This window comes from Vicugna pacos, chromosome 9 (genome assembly GCF_048564905.1).
Source record: "Vicugna pacos chromosome 9, VicPac4, whole genome shotgun sequence".
In the NCBI taxonomy this organism is placed as follows: domain Eukaryota; kingdom Metazoa; phylum Chordata; class Mammalia; order Artiodactyla; family Camelidae; genus Vicugna; species Vicugna pacos.
In genome coordinates, this window is record NC_132995.1 from 10,329,820 (window position 1) to 10,344,863 (window position 15,044).

Here is a 15,044-nt window from a genome sequence, read left to right on the forward strand (position 1 = left end):
AGCCCAGGCTAGACACCAGCTGAACACAACCACAGTGGGCTCTGCAAAACTGCTTGGGTGACCCACAGAATTGTGAAAAATAACAATCGTTATTGTTTGAAGCCTTCAGATTTTGGGATTGTTATACAGCGATAGGTACTATGAGGTACCTATAGCCTGGATTCCAGGATCCCAACAAAGCCCCAGAATCGAGGGGCGATGGATGGAGGAAAGTCAGTAGTTCTCTCTCTCTACGAAGCCACATTTCCAAATCCAAAATTGTAGAACTGAGAGTAGGAATGAGATAATACTAATAATAGCAGCAGCTAGCATTTCTTGTGGGCTTGCTGTGTGACAGCTCTTCTGTCAGCGTGGGAGGTCGGTATTATTACCTCTATTTTAGAGATGAGGACACTGAGGTCCCAAGAAGTGAAGTAGTAAGTGGCTGAGATGGACAAGTTGGGCTAAGTCCAAAGCTCTGCTCTTAAGCCCTGTGCCAGACTAAACTCGAGTGGACAGGATCAGACAGTGGACCTGGGAAAAGCCAGACAAAGAGATGGGGGACCCAGGCCAAGTATCGAAGCTAGAGAATCAGAAATCAAAAATTCTCTAGACAAGCACCCAGTGTGAAAACTGGAAGGTTCTTGTGCAGTCCTCTTGACATACAGAGGAGGAAACCGAAGCTCAGAGAGGTCAAGTATCTTACCCAAGGTCACAAAGCTGAAGCAGGGCAGTGGGAAGGGGAGCAGAGCTGGGATTCAAAACCCAGTTGCTATGCTCTCCAAAGCCCTTGTTCCTTCCACCAAGCCAAGCTGATCTCCAAAAACAAGACTGAGGCACTTGGGTTGTGGATTTGGGTGCAAGGCCTCAGGATAGGGGTGGGAGCTTATAGAGCCAAAAACAGGGACTGGGGCCTGTGAAAAGAACTCAAGGTCAGAAAACGATGATCTAGCATTCAACCTACAGCCCTAGACCATCAGATCTGAGGGTCTTAAGGAGTCTCTAACCCAAGGTTTTCAGACGTCTTCAAAAAGAATCTTCTTCAGAAGGGCAGCACTGCAGACAAACAGTGGGATGTTGCTAAGTCTGAGTCTAAGAATTCATTCTATGAATGGCTGTGCACCTGTACACAAAAAGGTATGTCCAAGAGAGTCGTGGCCTTGCTGCTCGTAGCAGGAACAAAGACTGAAACAGCCTAATCTGGAACAGGTTAAAAAGATTACTGATGTCATCAAAAATCCCTGGCAACTACTAAAATAACAAGTTCTATAAGATATATTAAAAGGAAAAAAACAAGCTACAGAACAACGTGTACAATATGCTATTCTTTGTGAAGGAAAGAGTGGGGATGTGCTTGTACATGCTCAGACATTTCCAGGAGGATAGGGAAAAAATGGGAGCCTGGAGAGGTAAGGAGACTGATTTTTTTTCACTCCTTACCCACTCTGCCCTCTTTGAATTCTATTTAATATAGAATTAAACTGAATTCTACTGAATTCTATTTAATTAACTTCTGTCCCGCCTCCAGTTAAACATTTTAAATATTAAAATATTTTAAATTTTTGAAATACGATGTTTGAGCATGTATGGAAATGCAAAAGATCAAGAAGAGCCAAAGCGATCCTATGGAAGAACATGAAAACTGAACGATTTCCCCTCCCAGATATTAACACTTAATTTAAAGCTATGGTATTTAAGACAACATGGGATTTGCATAAAGACAAACAGACAATAAAATGGAGAGTTTGGAAACCGACACATAAGTGGGGGAGGGTATATAGCTCAGTGGGTGCTTAGCATGTGTGAGGTCCTGGGTTTAATCCTCAGGAGCTCCATTTAATAAATGAACAAATAAATAAACCTAATTACCTCCCCCCAAAAAGAAAAACCAAAAAAATTTTAAATATATGGACCTAATTTATGACTAGGGTAAAACTGTGGTGAAGGGGGAAAAAAATGACCATTTTAATAAATGGTGCTGTTCATTGAAACATCTGTATGGAAAAAATGGATTCTAGCCCCACTACCTCACATAATACATAAAAATCAACTCTTGGTAGATTGCAGATCTAAATGGAAAAGGTAAAATTATTCAGTTTTCAGGAAACAAGTAGGAGACTGTCTTTATGACCTTGAGGTAGAGAATCCTTGAATTCTAAAAACATTAACTGTAAAGGAGAAAAGAATGGATAAAGTGGCCTTTAGTAAAATTAAAAATCTTTTCATCCAAAGATACCACCGAGAATGAAAAGGCAAGCCACAAAGTGGGAGAAAGGTCTCTGCAATACATATTCTGACAAAGAACTTATATTCAGAATATATAAATAGCTTACAAGTCAATAAAAAGGTCAGATACCCCAATTTTCTAAAAATAAAGATTTGAGCAGGGACTTCCCAAAAGAAGATTCCAAACAGGCAATAAATCAAAAAGTGGTCAACTTTCCTGGTCATTAGGGAGATGTGAATTAAAAATGAAAACCCCAATACGGCCAGTACCTTTCCATATGCAGCACTGGCAAAAGCAAGGAGCAACTGAAATTCTCCTTCATATGCCGCCAGTGGGAACAGAGAAGGTGCTGCTGTTTTGGAAGGTGCTTTGGCAGTATCTACAGACGCTCAAAAACCCAGCAATTCCACTCCTGCATATGCACTCGACAGAAATGCCTGTATAGTCACCAAAACGCATGAGGTACAATGTTCATAGCAGGACTATGCATAATAGCAAAATAACCAGAAAAACCCCAACGTGCATCAATTTGGTGGGTAAGTAAATCACAGAACAGAACATACGAGACTATACTACTTGCAGCAGCTTGGGTGAGTCTCACAAACACATGTTGTGCACAAGGGGAAAGACACAAGAGAGGACACATAGCATGATGTCACTTATCTGAAGTTCAAAGTGGGTGATTAAAGTTGAGACCATTGAGGGCTTAGAGACCGGAAGAGATGTAAGAGGGCTGCGGGTAGGAGGGCTGGTTCCAAAGGTGTGCTCAGTTATGATTTGGGCAAGTTTCTGTATGTATGTTACACTTCCATGAACATCTCTTGAAACTAAAAACAGAAGTGTTAAAGTAGGATGGGTTCTAGAACATTCCTCACAAGCTGCTTGCCTGGGCCCTTTCATAAATCCAGGACCCAACTCCATATCCAGAGCTCCCTGGGAGTGCAGTTTAAAGGACGCTGATCTAGTCCAACCCCTTCAGTCTATTATGAATATTGTAATACCCTCATTTTACAGGAGGGAACCGAGAAGAGAGAAGAGATCCGCCCACGTCACGTAGTGTGTGGACGGTAGGGCCAGGCTTTGCAGCCTCAAGGGCTCAGGAAGAAGCAGAAATCAAGGTGGTGTGGGGCAAAGTAGAGGCACATGGGCTCAGTCATCTTCAGGTTGGGCAACCCATGTCATCTAAGCCCTGGTTTTATCTGAAAATCAGAGGTGATAATGGTACCAGCCTCAGGGCTGCCATGAAGACTGAGTAATACCAGGAAAGGGCTCGGCACACAGCTCAGAGACTTTGGCCATGGTGACTGCTATTTTTACTGAGGATGCCAGATGGGGAGAGAAAAAGAACTCACATGTGCTCAGCACACCTTCCCAGCGGGGCACTGCCACGGGGAACTTCTGATCTCATGCAATTCTCCCACAGCCCTTCAAGGTGGGATTATTAGATCCATTTTACAGATGAAGGTATAGAAACTGAAGAGCTAAACGACCTGAAGTCCAGATAAAGCCAGGAATGCAAGTAAGGTCTATCTGACCCCAGAGGCACCAAAGAGCAGGATGAGACGTCACAGCTTGATGAAGCGAGTGCCCTGAGAAAACCCTCTGGTGGGGGGCCTGGGGCTGAGGGAAGGGCCCTGCATAGCCTCACCTTCTGGGGCCTCTCCTGCACCCCCAGCTTCTCTGCGGGACCTCTCTCAGTCTTGGCGTCAGCCCACCCTCCATCAGCTCCAGACCTGTGGGACCCATCCCAGGGACAGCCCAGCCTCCACCCCACTGAGGATCTCTTGCTCCCTCCCTCAGCCCAGCCCATCCTCAACAAATGCCTGTCCCTCTCCACAGCCCCAGCCCAGCTTAGGCCTGTCCTACCGACCTGGGGCACCACTCTCTCCTGCAGCCTCCCTCATGGGCTCAGCTTTCCTGACATCCAGATTTGGCCCTGACCTTCCTGCTGAACAGTCTCCAAGGTAGAGGTAAGAGTAACGAAGTCCTGAGACCCTTCCCCACCCCTGCAGCAGCACTCACCACCCCTTGTCTTTTAAGTGCCAGGCACCATTCTAGGCACCGGGGACAGAGCAGGGAATAGCACAAGTCCTGACAGCTTCTTGCCCCAGGTGCCCAGGCTGACTCATGTCTCAATCCCGAAGTGCCTGGCACAGGGCCTGCCTAGAAACACAAGTCGGAAGATGTTGGTAAATGAATGGGCATGTCTGGCTGTGCACACTGAGGCCGCTGCCTCCAACTCCAACCTGGCACATACTTCCTGAGCCCCTGTTCCTGCAGTTCCTGCTGCCTGGAATGTCAGGCCCCTCCTCTGTGTACCCAGTTCCTACACAGCTTCTAAATCCCCATTTACCACCACCTCCTCTGTGAACCTTTCCTCAATCTTTCTAAAGTTGAGACAGTCCCTCCTTTCTGTGGGAGTCCCTTATTACCTTGTGTGGGAACGACTGTGTCCAGGTCTGTCTCCTTCATCAGATTAGGATCCCCTCTCCAGGGCCCCTCAAGGCTAGGGAAACCATGAGACCACCTGTGACTCATAAATGTACCTCCAGAACTCGTGTGAGGCCTGGCACACAGCAGCTTCAATAAATATTTGTGGAATGAATGGACAAATGAATGAATCCGTCAAGAGAAGAATGAAGGTCAGGAAGAGAACACTGGCTCATGGGCCTCAGGGAGAAGGGGAGACACAAGAAGAGACTTGAAGCCCCCCACCCCAGGGTTAAGCTCTGCTGTCCTGATATCCCCGCTGACCTCGGGCCCTGCTGCCCACCAAGAACCCCATCTCTTCCGGGTCCAGGAAGCCTCTGGGGTTGACTACACATCCCCCACCAACACACACACACACACACACACACAGAGGTACCACTTCTCCCAGCCAGCCTGGCCTGGCTCTCAGGGCCCCTCAGTGAAGCTGTTACAAAGTGTCTGGTTTCCTGTCTGCAGGCCATCTGTCCCTCCCCAGCAGGCTCACTGGCCTTTCTCCAGAGGGACGTGAGGTCCACGTTAGATCAGGAGTTCCCTAGGGACTGAGAGAATGGCCCTGCAATGCTGTGCTTTAGGGGGCCTCTGATGTCCTGTGGAACCGGTGGTAATCCTCTCAACCTCGATGTCCATGGCTATTAGTGACTGAGGGGCTCCCACCAACCACGGATGCCCACGGGCCAGGGACTCGGCTGCTACGAAGAGCATGGCGGCCTCCAGGCCCAGTTGCTCAGGGCAGCCTCCTGCTACCCAGGTCCTATGCATCACCTCCTCCCTCACCACCTGGCAAGAGGTAGCAGGGGGCAGGGGAAGGGGCAGGGGAGAGGACAGGGGCTCTGACCATGTCACTCATCTCCACCTGGGACTTGCCCTGTTTCCTTACCTTCAAGAGGAGGAAGACAGGACAAAGTTCACCAAGTAGCGGAGAGGTTTAAAGAGCGACACCTGATAAGGACCTAGCACAGGGCCCAGAGAAGAACAGATGCTCTGTAAATACTCATTGACACGCGAAGGCACCTTGGTCTCTGATCTGGTGAAATGTAGGAATGGCACCCCCAGGGCTGCAGGACAAAGTTCTTGGCTGGTGCTCAGGTAGGAAACGACTAGACATTCAAAGCGCAGTGGTTAAGACTCCATTCTAGCTACGCTTTATACTTGCAGTGTGACCTGAGCAAGTCACTCTACCTCTCAGAGCCTCTTCAAGACAGATACTAAATAATTTGACATGTGTCAACACGCTCACTCGGCAAAAGTGACAAGATAGCCGTCCTAGCAGTGGTGATTTACAGGGGCCTACCGTGGGCCAGGCGCTGTGCGAGGCACCCCCTGTGTTGCCTTGTGGAGTAGTCACAAGGGCAGTCATCCCCACCTCCGCTGTGCGTCGGCAGGCTGGCAGAGCCCAGAGCTGGACCTGGCTCTGATTGTAGACTCTGTACGCACCACTGCTCCAGCAGCAATTAGGTTGGTGACATCTTGACCACAATCAGGACTGCTGGGTACCCGGATCACATCCTTACTGGTTGGCCCTCTGTGCCAGTCAAGGCATCCCTCCACCTCACTAGGACTGGGCTGGGACATCACTCAGGAAAGGCCCGTCCACCTCCCACCTACCCCAAGGGCCACTCACCAGGATGGTCGTGACTACCAGTGTCTTGTTGGCCAGTGTCTGCGACAGGTTGATGTCCAGGGTGGTGGCATTCATGGCCAGAGTCCGGTTAGAGTACCACACTCCAATCTGAGGCAGAGAGGGCACTGTCAGCACAGATCCAGCCTGAGAATGCCTCAGACCTCTGGGCACTGCCTTGCCCTCATCTCCCACCCTATCAAGGCTCTGGTGTCACCATGGGTCTGCTCACCTCACGGTGGCCCTGACGAGACTTCTCCAGGATGCGCAAGGTATAGTTGGTCCTCTGCCCTTTGCTGTTGAACTCGACCCGCCCAGTCAGCCCGTCATACTCTACCTAGCAGGGTGGGAGGAGGGCAGAGGGAGGGGTGGCAGGGGCCCAGAGAAGAGACAGAAATGGAGGGGACAAGAGAGAGGGAGAGGGACCAGGAAGGACCACAGTTAAACAAGCAAGACAGCATGCCAGCAAACGAGAGGAGATGCAACAGAGAAGTAGGGCAAGAGCCGCGCAGACAGGCAGAGGAAGGCCGGGAGAAGAGAGACAGATAGAAGGGAGAGGCCCAGAGAGAGCAGGAGATGGTGGGTGGGGTTGGTGGGGGGAGAGGGCGGGGGCGCCGCAGGGTGGACACAGTGAGCGCCCCGCCTGAGGCAGGCTGCTGTGCCCCCTCGGCCCTCCCGCTCCTGGCTCACCATGCGCAGGTAGTTCATGAGGCTGGTCCCGTGGGGCCAAATGTTGGCCGATGTACAGGCCAGCGGCTTCACGCCAATCTCCTGGCTGCGGTTCAGCTCCCGGACAGCGCTCACCACCACATGCACGGCGTCAAACATCAGGGCAGCTGACAGCTGGGGTAGGGTGGGGGGCCAAGGTGGGGCAGGATGGGAAAGAGGCAGCTTAGCCAGGGCAGCCCCGAGGCCCTGTGGTGCTACCCTCAAGCCCTCAGACAACTCTTCTCCCTCCAGGAACATAAAACCACGTAGGTCAGGAGCAAGGAGGGGTCTCTGGATGTCTCTCTGGGAACATAGATGACAGTGGGAAAGGTGTGCATGCTGCCCATGCCTTTGTGGGAGCAGCTCTACCTGACTGTGTGTGGCCTGCCTCTGTTTTGGGAAGGGCATGTCTGAGAGAGTTTGCCTGGATGGTCAGCTGTCACCCCTACAGGAGGATGTTCATGGGTGCAGGAATCTCTGTGTGTCTTTGTGGCTGATGTGGGGTAAGGGGTTGGGTGACAGCCACAGTCCCTGTCTGAGAGTGTCTGCGGATATGTTAGTGGGTAGGGCTGGATAAACATGCCTGCTTGTCTACATACAGGGTGAGAGGCAGCTCTGAGCTGGAGGCCTGGTTCTATTTCCTGTAGAGGGCCAAGTCCCTACCTGTCTCTGAATCTCAGTTTCCTCCCTATAAAGAAGGGATAATAGTTATCTCTGCCTCCAGGGGCTTATGTGGGGATCAAACAAGATATTGCATGCAAAGGGCTGAAAATAGCGCCTGGCACACAGTGAGGGCTCGACATACACTGGGCACCGAGCAGTGACTGACAACACGGGCAGGTGTCTAACAGAGCGTATCTCAGCTGGGTGGGTGTGAAGGTCTGAATATCTGTGTTGTGTAGGTGGGTGCAGGGGTGCACACAAAGGCAGCCGTGTCTGTGTGACAGACCTGCACGCACATGTCCGACTGCATAGCTTGGTGTCCGTGAGTTTCTGTGCACGTATTAGTTTCTCAGTATCTTAGTGTGTGACTAGATGTCTGTGAACAAATACACATAAATATGCATCTCTTGTATGTTTGCATTTATTCAACATATATTATAGGACACCTACTCTGAGCCAGCAGGTTTTAGGTGTTGGGTGTACAATGGTGAACAAAACAGAAACCACTGCCCCCATGGAACTTAACAACCTAAACATCTGTATCCACATCTAAGCAAAATATAGAACAAGTCACATGGTGATTAGATAAGCAGAGATAGGTGGTATGGAGAAAAATCTCGCAGGGAAGCGGGCTAAATAGTGGATAGTTTGCCATTTTTTAAATAGGGAGACATTTGAGCAACAACGTGGTGATGAGTGAGCAAGTTGCTAGTTCTCTGAGGAAGTACATGAGAAGCAGCGGGGAAAGCAAGTGCAAAGGCCCTGAGGTGCACATGTGTTGGGACAGCAGAGGCACCTGGAGGAGACTTGTGGTTGGAGCAACTTGAAACAGATTTCAGCTCAGGGCCACACTGTGAGGCCCGTGGATGTACCCAGAAAGTAAGTGGGGCACCAGAGGGTTCTGAGCATGACAGACTGAGGCCTGAATGGACCCAGGAAGTGCCTGTGTGCAGGGTGCCTGTGTGCCGGGGGCGAGGGCACAAGCTCACCGCGGGGCCGGGGTAGGTGCTGGCTTCACAGTTCTCCCTCCAGGACATATTGAGGCTGCGCACAAACTCGGGATAGAAGGGGTGCGAGGTGTTGAACATGGAGAAGCCCAAGATGTTGGAGGAGTCCTCCACGATCCCGTCCAGGTGCAGGATGGGGAAGTCCTGGGACCGAGAAGAGGGGGTGAGGCTGGGGCTGGGTCCCACGTAGGGCAGATGCTGCAGAGGGAAGCAGGGGCTGGAAGGGCTGCAGGGGGTACGCACCATGGTGGTGAGGATGTACTTGTAAAATGCTGAGGTCATTCCCAGCTCTGAGGCCTGGAGAACGCAGGAGGCAGAAATAGGGAGAAGTCAAGAGAGGAAGAGAGATTTAGAGACAGGCCTGGCAAGGAGATACCCCAGAGAAAACACAGTAAGAGACACCCGAGACAGAGAGAGACAGGGAAAAGGAGATGCATGGGGGCAGAGGGAGGTCTGGTCCCTCACATCCCACTGAGTTGATCGGTTCCCCAGGAGGAACAAAAATTTTGTTGGAGGAGAGAATGATGTCCTCAAATGCCCACATCCTTAGAAAACTACCTTCTAGAGACAGTTATGCAAAGGGATACCTCAGAAACTGGATGGGTAGGGGGTGGGTAACCTTAACTTCAACCTTAACTTACCCCAGGCTGCCCCAAAGCTAAGTCTGGGCTGCTAATGTGTAGGGCTCAGCCTGGTCACAGACCAGAAAAACTACCCACTGCAGTCTTTAAAAACTCTTTCCAATGAAAGGCAGCCAACTGAAATATCAGGATTCATGTTTTGAGCTCCCTCTCGCACAGTTCTCGAGGAGAACAAAGTTAAAAGACATCTCCATGCCAGGAGTGCACAATTCTGTCTCACTATGATCACTAGAACATTAAATGGCACCAGCTTGCATTGCCTGCTTGGCAGGGGCTGTTAACATGTGGGTTACAGCTCATTCTAGGAGAGAAAAGTGCAGGCTCAAGAGAAAAGTGACCACTGGTCACTGGGCTCACAGAGGAGGGGCTGGAACCCCAGCCCAGGCCCACCGTGCCTGCCTCAAACCCAAAATGCTTTCTCTGAGCCATCTGCCTCAAGAGCCCCGTGGATTCTGTCTATACTTCTCCCTGTAAGCTACGATCAGCAATGACACAAGGCTTTAATTTAAAAAAAAAAACTGAAGAAAAATAAATGATATAGATTAGATTATAAGGATAAATTAAGAGCAGGGAAGCAATGAATGATTAATGAATGTGGGTCACTGGTGGATGGCATGTCGCAGGCCCATGAGGGGAAAGTCCTGGTGCCGGCCCTTCCTGGGTGCCTGGGGCCAGTCCATTCCCCATGGAAACCCTGTTTTTTCATCCACAAAATGGTATCATACCTACCCTGCAGGGTGGAGTGAGAGCCAAATCAAAGAAGATGTGCAGAGCACCCCAACACAGAGCAGGAGAGGCACTCAGTAAAGATAACAGGGAGCTCCCACTATGCCAGCACTTACTCTGGGCCAGGGACTGTCCCAGCGCTTCCCTGCCATTCACTCAGTAGCCCTCACAGCAACCCACTGAGGTAGCAGGTATTCACAGAGAGGGGAGGTGACTGACTGTCCAGGATCCAGCCAGGGGTGCAAGAGGGAAGAAGCTGAGCTGAAAGACAACTTCCATCATCTGCCCGCAGAAAGCAATCTCCGTACCCCCATGTGACCCTTGAGGCCTGAGGGCACTGGGTGACTTGCTCTGTCACCCATGTTTCTGTTCCTGACCCTGTAGGGCATTAGAGATGGGGGGACCCACCTTACGGAGAATGAGGTGGGAGACAGATGCGTTGGCATCGATGATGATGGTGGACACCTTGTCATCGCGGATCTCTTTGAGCAGCGGCGTGGGGTCCCGGCTGTCATCCAGCATCCTCACTGACAGCGTCTCTTTGGAGATGAGGAAGCCACGCACCAGTTCCTCCAATCGCAGCAGGCCTGAGGGAGGGGTCAGGCCCTGGGTTAGATCCTTTCCATGTGCCCTCCGTGTGCCCAGACATGGGGTGGCCACTCTCTCCTCTCTGGCGTGGGATAGCCAGGGAGAGGACAAGGGCTTGCTCAGGAGGTTGGCGGGCTGTCCAGAGTGCAGTTGGCTCTGCTGGGGTGCTGGGCCTAGGAGCCTGATGCTGGGGTCCTCCCAAATTAAAATCCCAACTGAGACCTCCCCTGACCTCCAGACGCCTGTCTCCTGCCACCTCTCTGCTCCTGCTGGGATGCATGACAGGCATCGCACACTTCACACACGCAGAGCTGCAATCTGCTCTTCTCGCCCAAACCACCACTTCTCGCCGGGTCGGTGAACAAACTCCAGCCTGCCAGTCACACAGGCCAAAGCCCTTGATGGCAGCCTAGCCTCCTCCCTCTCCCTCTCCCTGTCTCTCACCCATGCCCAATCCACTGGCTCTACTTTCAAAATACACCCCATGGCACTGCGCCACCATCACTGCCCTGGCCCAAGCCACTGCCATTTCCTCTCTGTTACAACAGCCACACTTGCCCCCGGAGAGTCTGTCCTCTCTGCAGCAGACGGAACTGCTCTAAAGCAGATGTGCTCCTCCTCTGCTCCAAACCCTCTAACAGCTTCTTGTTCATTCAGAATGAAGCCCAAAGCCCTCACAGTCTCCAAGGCCCCACTCCACTTGCCTGCTCCCCTCATTATCTCCCTGACCCCATCTCCTCCTCTCTCACTTGCTCAGCTCTGGCCATACTGGCCTCCTTGCTCACACACTTGTACACTCATACACACACACACACACACACATGACAGCCGTGCTCTGGTCCCATGGCCTTTGCACTGGCTGTTCCCACTGCCTGGAACGCCCTTCTCCATTTCCCACATGGCTCCCTTCCTCACCACCTTCAGATCTTTCCTCAAGTGTCTTCTCTTCAATGAGGTCCACACCCACTGTTCCATTTCAAATCGTACCTCCTTACTCCAGCATCCCAGGTCCCATCATCCTGGCCTATCAGTCTGTAGGACTTATTACTTCTGACTCTACAACATCTCACCTATGTTCACTGCCTAGCTCCTCCCATATGAATGCAGGTTTGACAAGGGCAGCCTGGCTCACACACTGCCACATCCCGAATACCAAAAACAAAGTTTGGCCCAGAGCAGGTGTTCACTAAATACCTTTTGAAAGAGGAATTCCTCCTGGCAGTTACTGAGCACGGCCTTCTCTCCTTCTCCAGCTGCATACCCACAAACCCACCAGCTTAAAGGTCCCTTTCTCCAGGACATGGGCTCCGAACCACCCAGACTCAGGTAGGATCACCCCCATGCAACTCCTGAGAGCACGGATCACACTGTATCACAACTGCTCAACCATCATGTCCTCCACTGTCCCAGAGCTCCGTGAAGTCAGGGACCACACCTAGCGTTGTTCACTGCTAAACCACCGGGACCTAGCAGGTACTTAGTCACTATCTGCTGACTAAATGGTCTCTTTGGCAGGGAGGGGGGGTCTGTGGAAGCAGAGGTCTGGGTTCCTGAGGGGGAAGGGGTGGTGGGGACTAGGAGAGCCTGTGTCTGGGACCCCCAGGTGTTACAACTAGGGGGCACCAACTAATGACTGTGGGAGACTAGATCCCTTGGAAAGGGGAGTTTGCGGGAATAGAAAACAAAGTATCCACTTCTCCTTCCTCACACTCGGCCTTGGCGCAGATGAGGCTGGCCGAGGGGTAGTTGAAGGACTTGAGGATTCGGGAGACTGCCAGGCTGACGTCCTCGTTACTGGGGTACAGGCTGACAGACGCGAAGCGAAGGTATTGAAGGCGGGGTGTCTCCTCAGGACCCACCTTGATGTGAGGGATCTGAACAGAGAAGGATCTTTGCTTCCATCTTGCTCCTTCTCCCCAGTCCTTACCTCCAGGACACACCCCCACCCCACTCCATGCTCCCGCCTCACCTCCTTCTCCCCACAGATATGGCTCACGGTGGAGGCAGATGCAGGGCTGGAGGATGGTCCCAGGACAGACACGACCCCCTTGGGCAGGATCTGACACACTGTCAGGGGTGAGAAGAGACGCAGATTCAGGGACCTTCTTCCTCCTCTCTGGCCCCACCCTTCAGGGAACTGCCCTGGCCCAGGAGAGAACCCGACTCTCCGTACTGAGCTGCCTGATCCTCCTCCACCACACAGGAGCCCCGAGGCCCAATCCCTGATGATCCCTGACCCGGCCCACCATAGGGGACAAAAGAAGGGGGCACAAGACAGGGGGAGATGCGAAGAAATGGCAACAGAAAGCCAGGTGAGACCAAGAGAGAAACAAAGGAAGAGACAAAGAGGAAAACACCAGGGCCTCCTTCTGGCTGCAGACCCAGTGCTTGGTTTCTCAGCCTTCGTCTTTCTCAACCTTTTTAACCACAGCACAACCTAGGGTGCATCTAACACCCCATCTACCCTGAACTCACAGTTGAGGTCCCCTCCAAACTATACACCCCAAACACCCTTCTTCTGTTGCATTTACTTGCTCCTCTTTCTTCCACCTTCTTTCTCCTTAATTAAAATGTGTGTGTGTCTCAAGACAGGGAGGTGGAAGCTTTTGTGGGCAGGTTGCCCATTCCTATGGCAGAACCCTAACTTTTCCTCAGGGAACCACATGACATGGTTCCCAGGATTGATTGACACCTGACCCAGGATCACAGAACCACATTGTCCTGGTCACAGTGATCACTTCAGAGATGGGGACAGGCTCAAACTAGGCCACTGAGAGCCTTCCCCAGGTCTTCTGCTAAAATTATTACTGGGTTTGCTAAACTGGTGAGATGTAAGTTTTGAGCATTTGAGGCCATCTTACCACCTGCTGGGGAGTGCACTCCTAAAAATGAAGCCAACGTGGAGAAAATCAGGACTCAGAGATAAAGACAGAGTAGATTCCTGGAACATCACTTGAATGCCTATATCAAGCTATGCCTGAAACAATCCTACAATAGCATTTGACTACCTAGATCCAATCATGCCTGAAATTAATCCTTAGGCCTTTTAGTGACATGAACCAATAACTTTTCTTTTTCCCTTAGGGCAACCTGAGTTGGGTTTCTGCCATCCAACTAAAAGCAATGGAACTAAACATCTCATCTTCCTCCAAACTTGCTCCTTCCACGCCTTCCATGTTGGTGAGGGCCCCACCGATTCACACACCAAATATCTGGAAATGGTCCTTGCCTTCGATCTTTCTTCTAACAGCCAATTAGTAACCAAGCTTTATCTCTTTTTTGTCAAATCTTCTCCTATTCATCCTCTCCTCTTTGACTTCTCCTCCCCTGCCCTACTTTAGATTTCTCAACTCAGGCATGCACCAGCCTTCTCTCCAGCCATCCAAATCTAGCCTCTAGATTCCATTGTCACCAGCTCCTGCCTCAAACCCATCAATGACTCCCCACTGCCTGCAGATGAAGGTAGTATCTTTCAGCCTGACCTGAAGGCCTCCTCGATCCCCTGACAATCTGCCCAGCCTCATCTCCCACCGCCCAGTCATACTCTCGTCTATAAGACTCTCACGATCCCCCACAACATGTCCTGAGTCCACGTGGTCAGGATGGGTACAACCCCACACCCTATTCCTTGGCTCCAAATACTCAGCTCTCCCCTCCACCCCAGCTCCAGACTACAGGCACATGCCTGGAACACCATCTGTCTCCTCACCCTCCATCCCAGTCTCTCAATTTGTGTTCTGTGCTACACCAGTCAAAAAAGTCCAGGAAATATTGTACCCTATCTTCCCTTTCGGTGATCTGAAACACATATGAACATGAAAAAGGCTCCAATAAGGTCTGCAGGAAAGAAATCTGTCTAAAACATGTTTGAAGGCAGCATCTCCCCATGGTCTAAGACCCCAGCACGTCTGTTAATAGGGACCCCTATTAACATTTGCTCAGTCCGTGAGTATTCAACAAATACTCATGCACCCTGACTATCCAGCTGGTCTTGTTCCACAGGGCATACCTTGAGCAATACCTCTCTTTCCATATCCTACTCATCTTTCACAGCTCAGCTTCAGTGTAGCCTCCTCTAGAACAACTTCACTGTCCCTGCCCCTGAGCACCCTGGCTCACTGCCTAGGCCCCTCATTACTCAGTTCTGGGGGCTAAGAGTCCTCAGCCAGCTATGAAGCTTATCTTTCAGATGAGGCCATCAGCTCATTCAGGCCAGCACCAGGGCTGGTGCCCTCCCCACCACCCCACGCCCATCAGCACCATCTCTAGGAAGGAGAAGGCAGTGCAGACATGAAGGAAGGGGCAGATGGAGCTAGAAGAGAGCGAGGCAAGCTGAGGTGGCCAGGGCTGAGGGATGGATTAAGGGCCACCACCCTGCCCTACCTCACCCCACGCCC

At 51.3% G+C, this 15,044-nt stretch overlaps 1 protein-coding gene across 6 annotated transcripts in view; it reads right to left on the reverse strand.

Moving 5' to 3' along the window:
* GRIK5 (glutamate ionotropic receptor kainate type subunit 5) overlaps positions 1 to 15,044 on the reverse strand; it is a 51,221-nt gene that overhangs the window by 27,918 nt on the left and 8,259 nt on the right. For 5 of the 6 annotated variants that reach the window (XM_072966972.1, XM_072966971.1, XM_072966975.1 and 2 more), the window contains 8 exons: positions 12,617 to 12,714; positions 12,356 to 12,521; positions 10,468 to 10,646; positions 8,936 to 8,989; positions 8,675 to 8,836; positions 7,005 to 7,157; positions 6,547 to 6,651; positions 6,318 to 6,425 (listed from right to left, as the gene is read on the reverse strand). In XM_072966972.1, coding sequence (XP_072823073.1) covers positions 6,318 to 6,425; positions 6,547 to 6,651; positions 7,005 to 7,157; positions 8,675 to 8,836; positions 8,936 to 8,989; positions 10,468 to 10,646; positions 12,356 to 12,521; positions 12,617 to 12,714 — 1,025 coding nt within the window. The remainder of the gene's footprint in view (positions 1 to 6,317; positions 6,426 to 6,546; positions 6,652 to 7,004; positions 7,158 to 8,674; positions 8,837 to 8,935; positions 8,990 to 10,467; positions 10,647 to 12,355; positions 12,522 to 12,616; positions 12,715 to 15,044) is intronic. The other variant, XM_072966973.1, reaches the window with a different exon arrangement.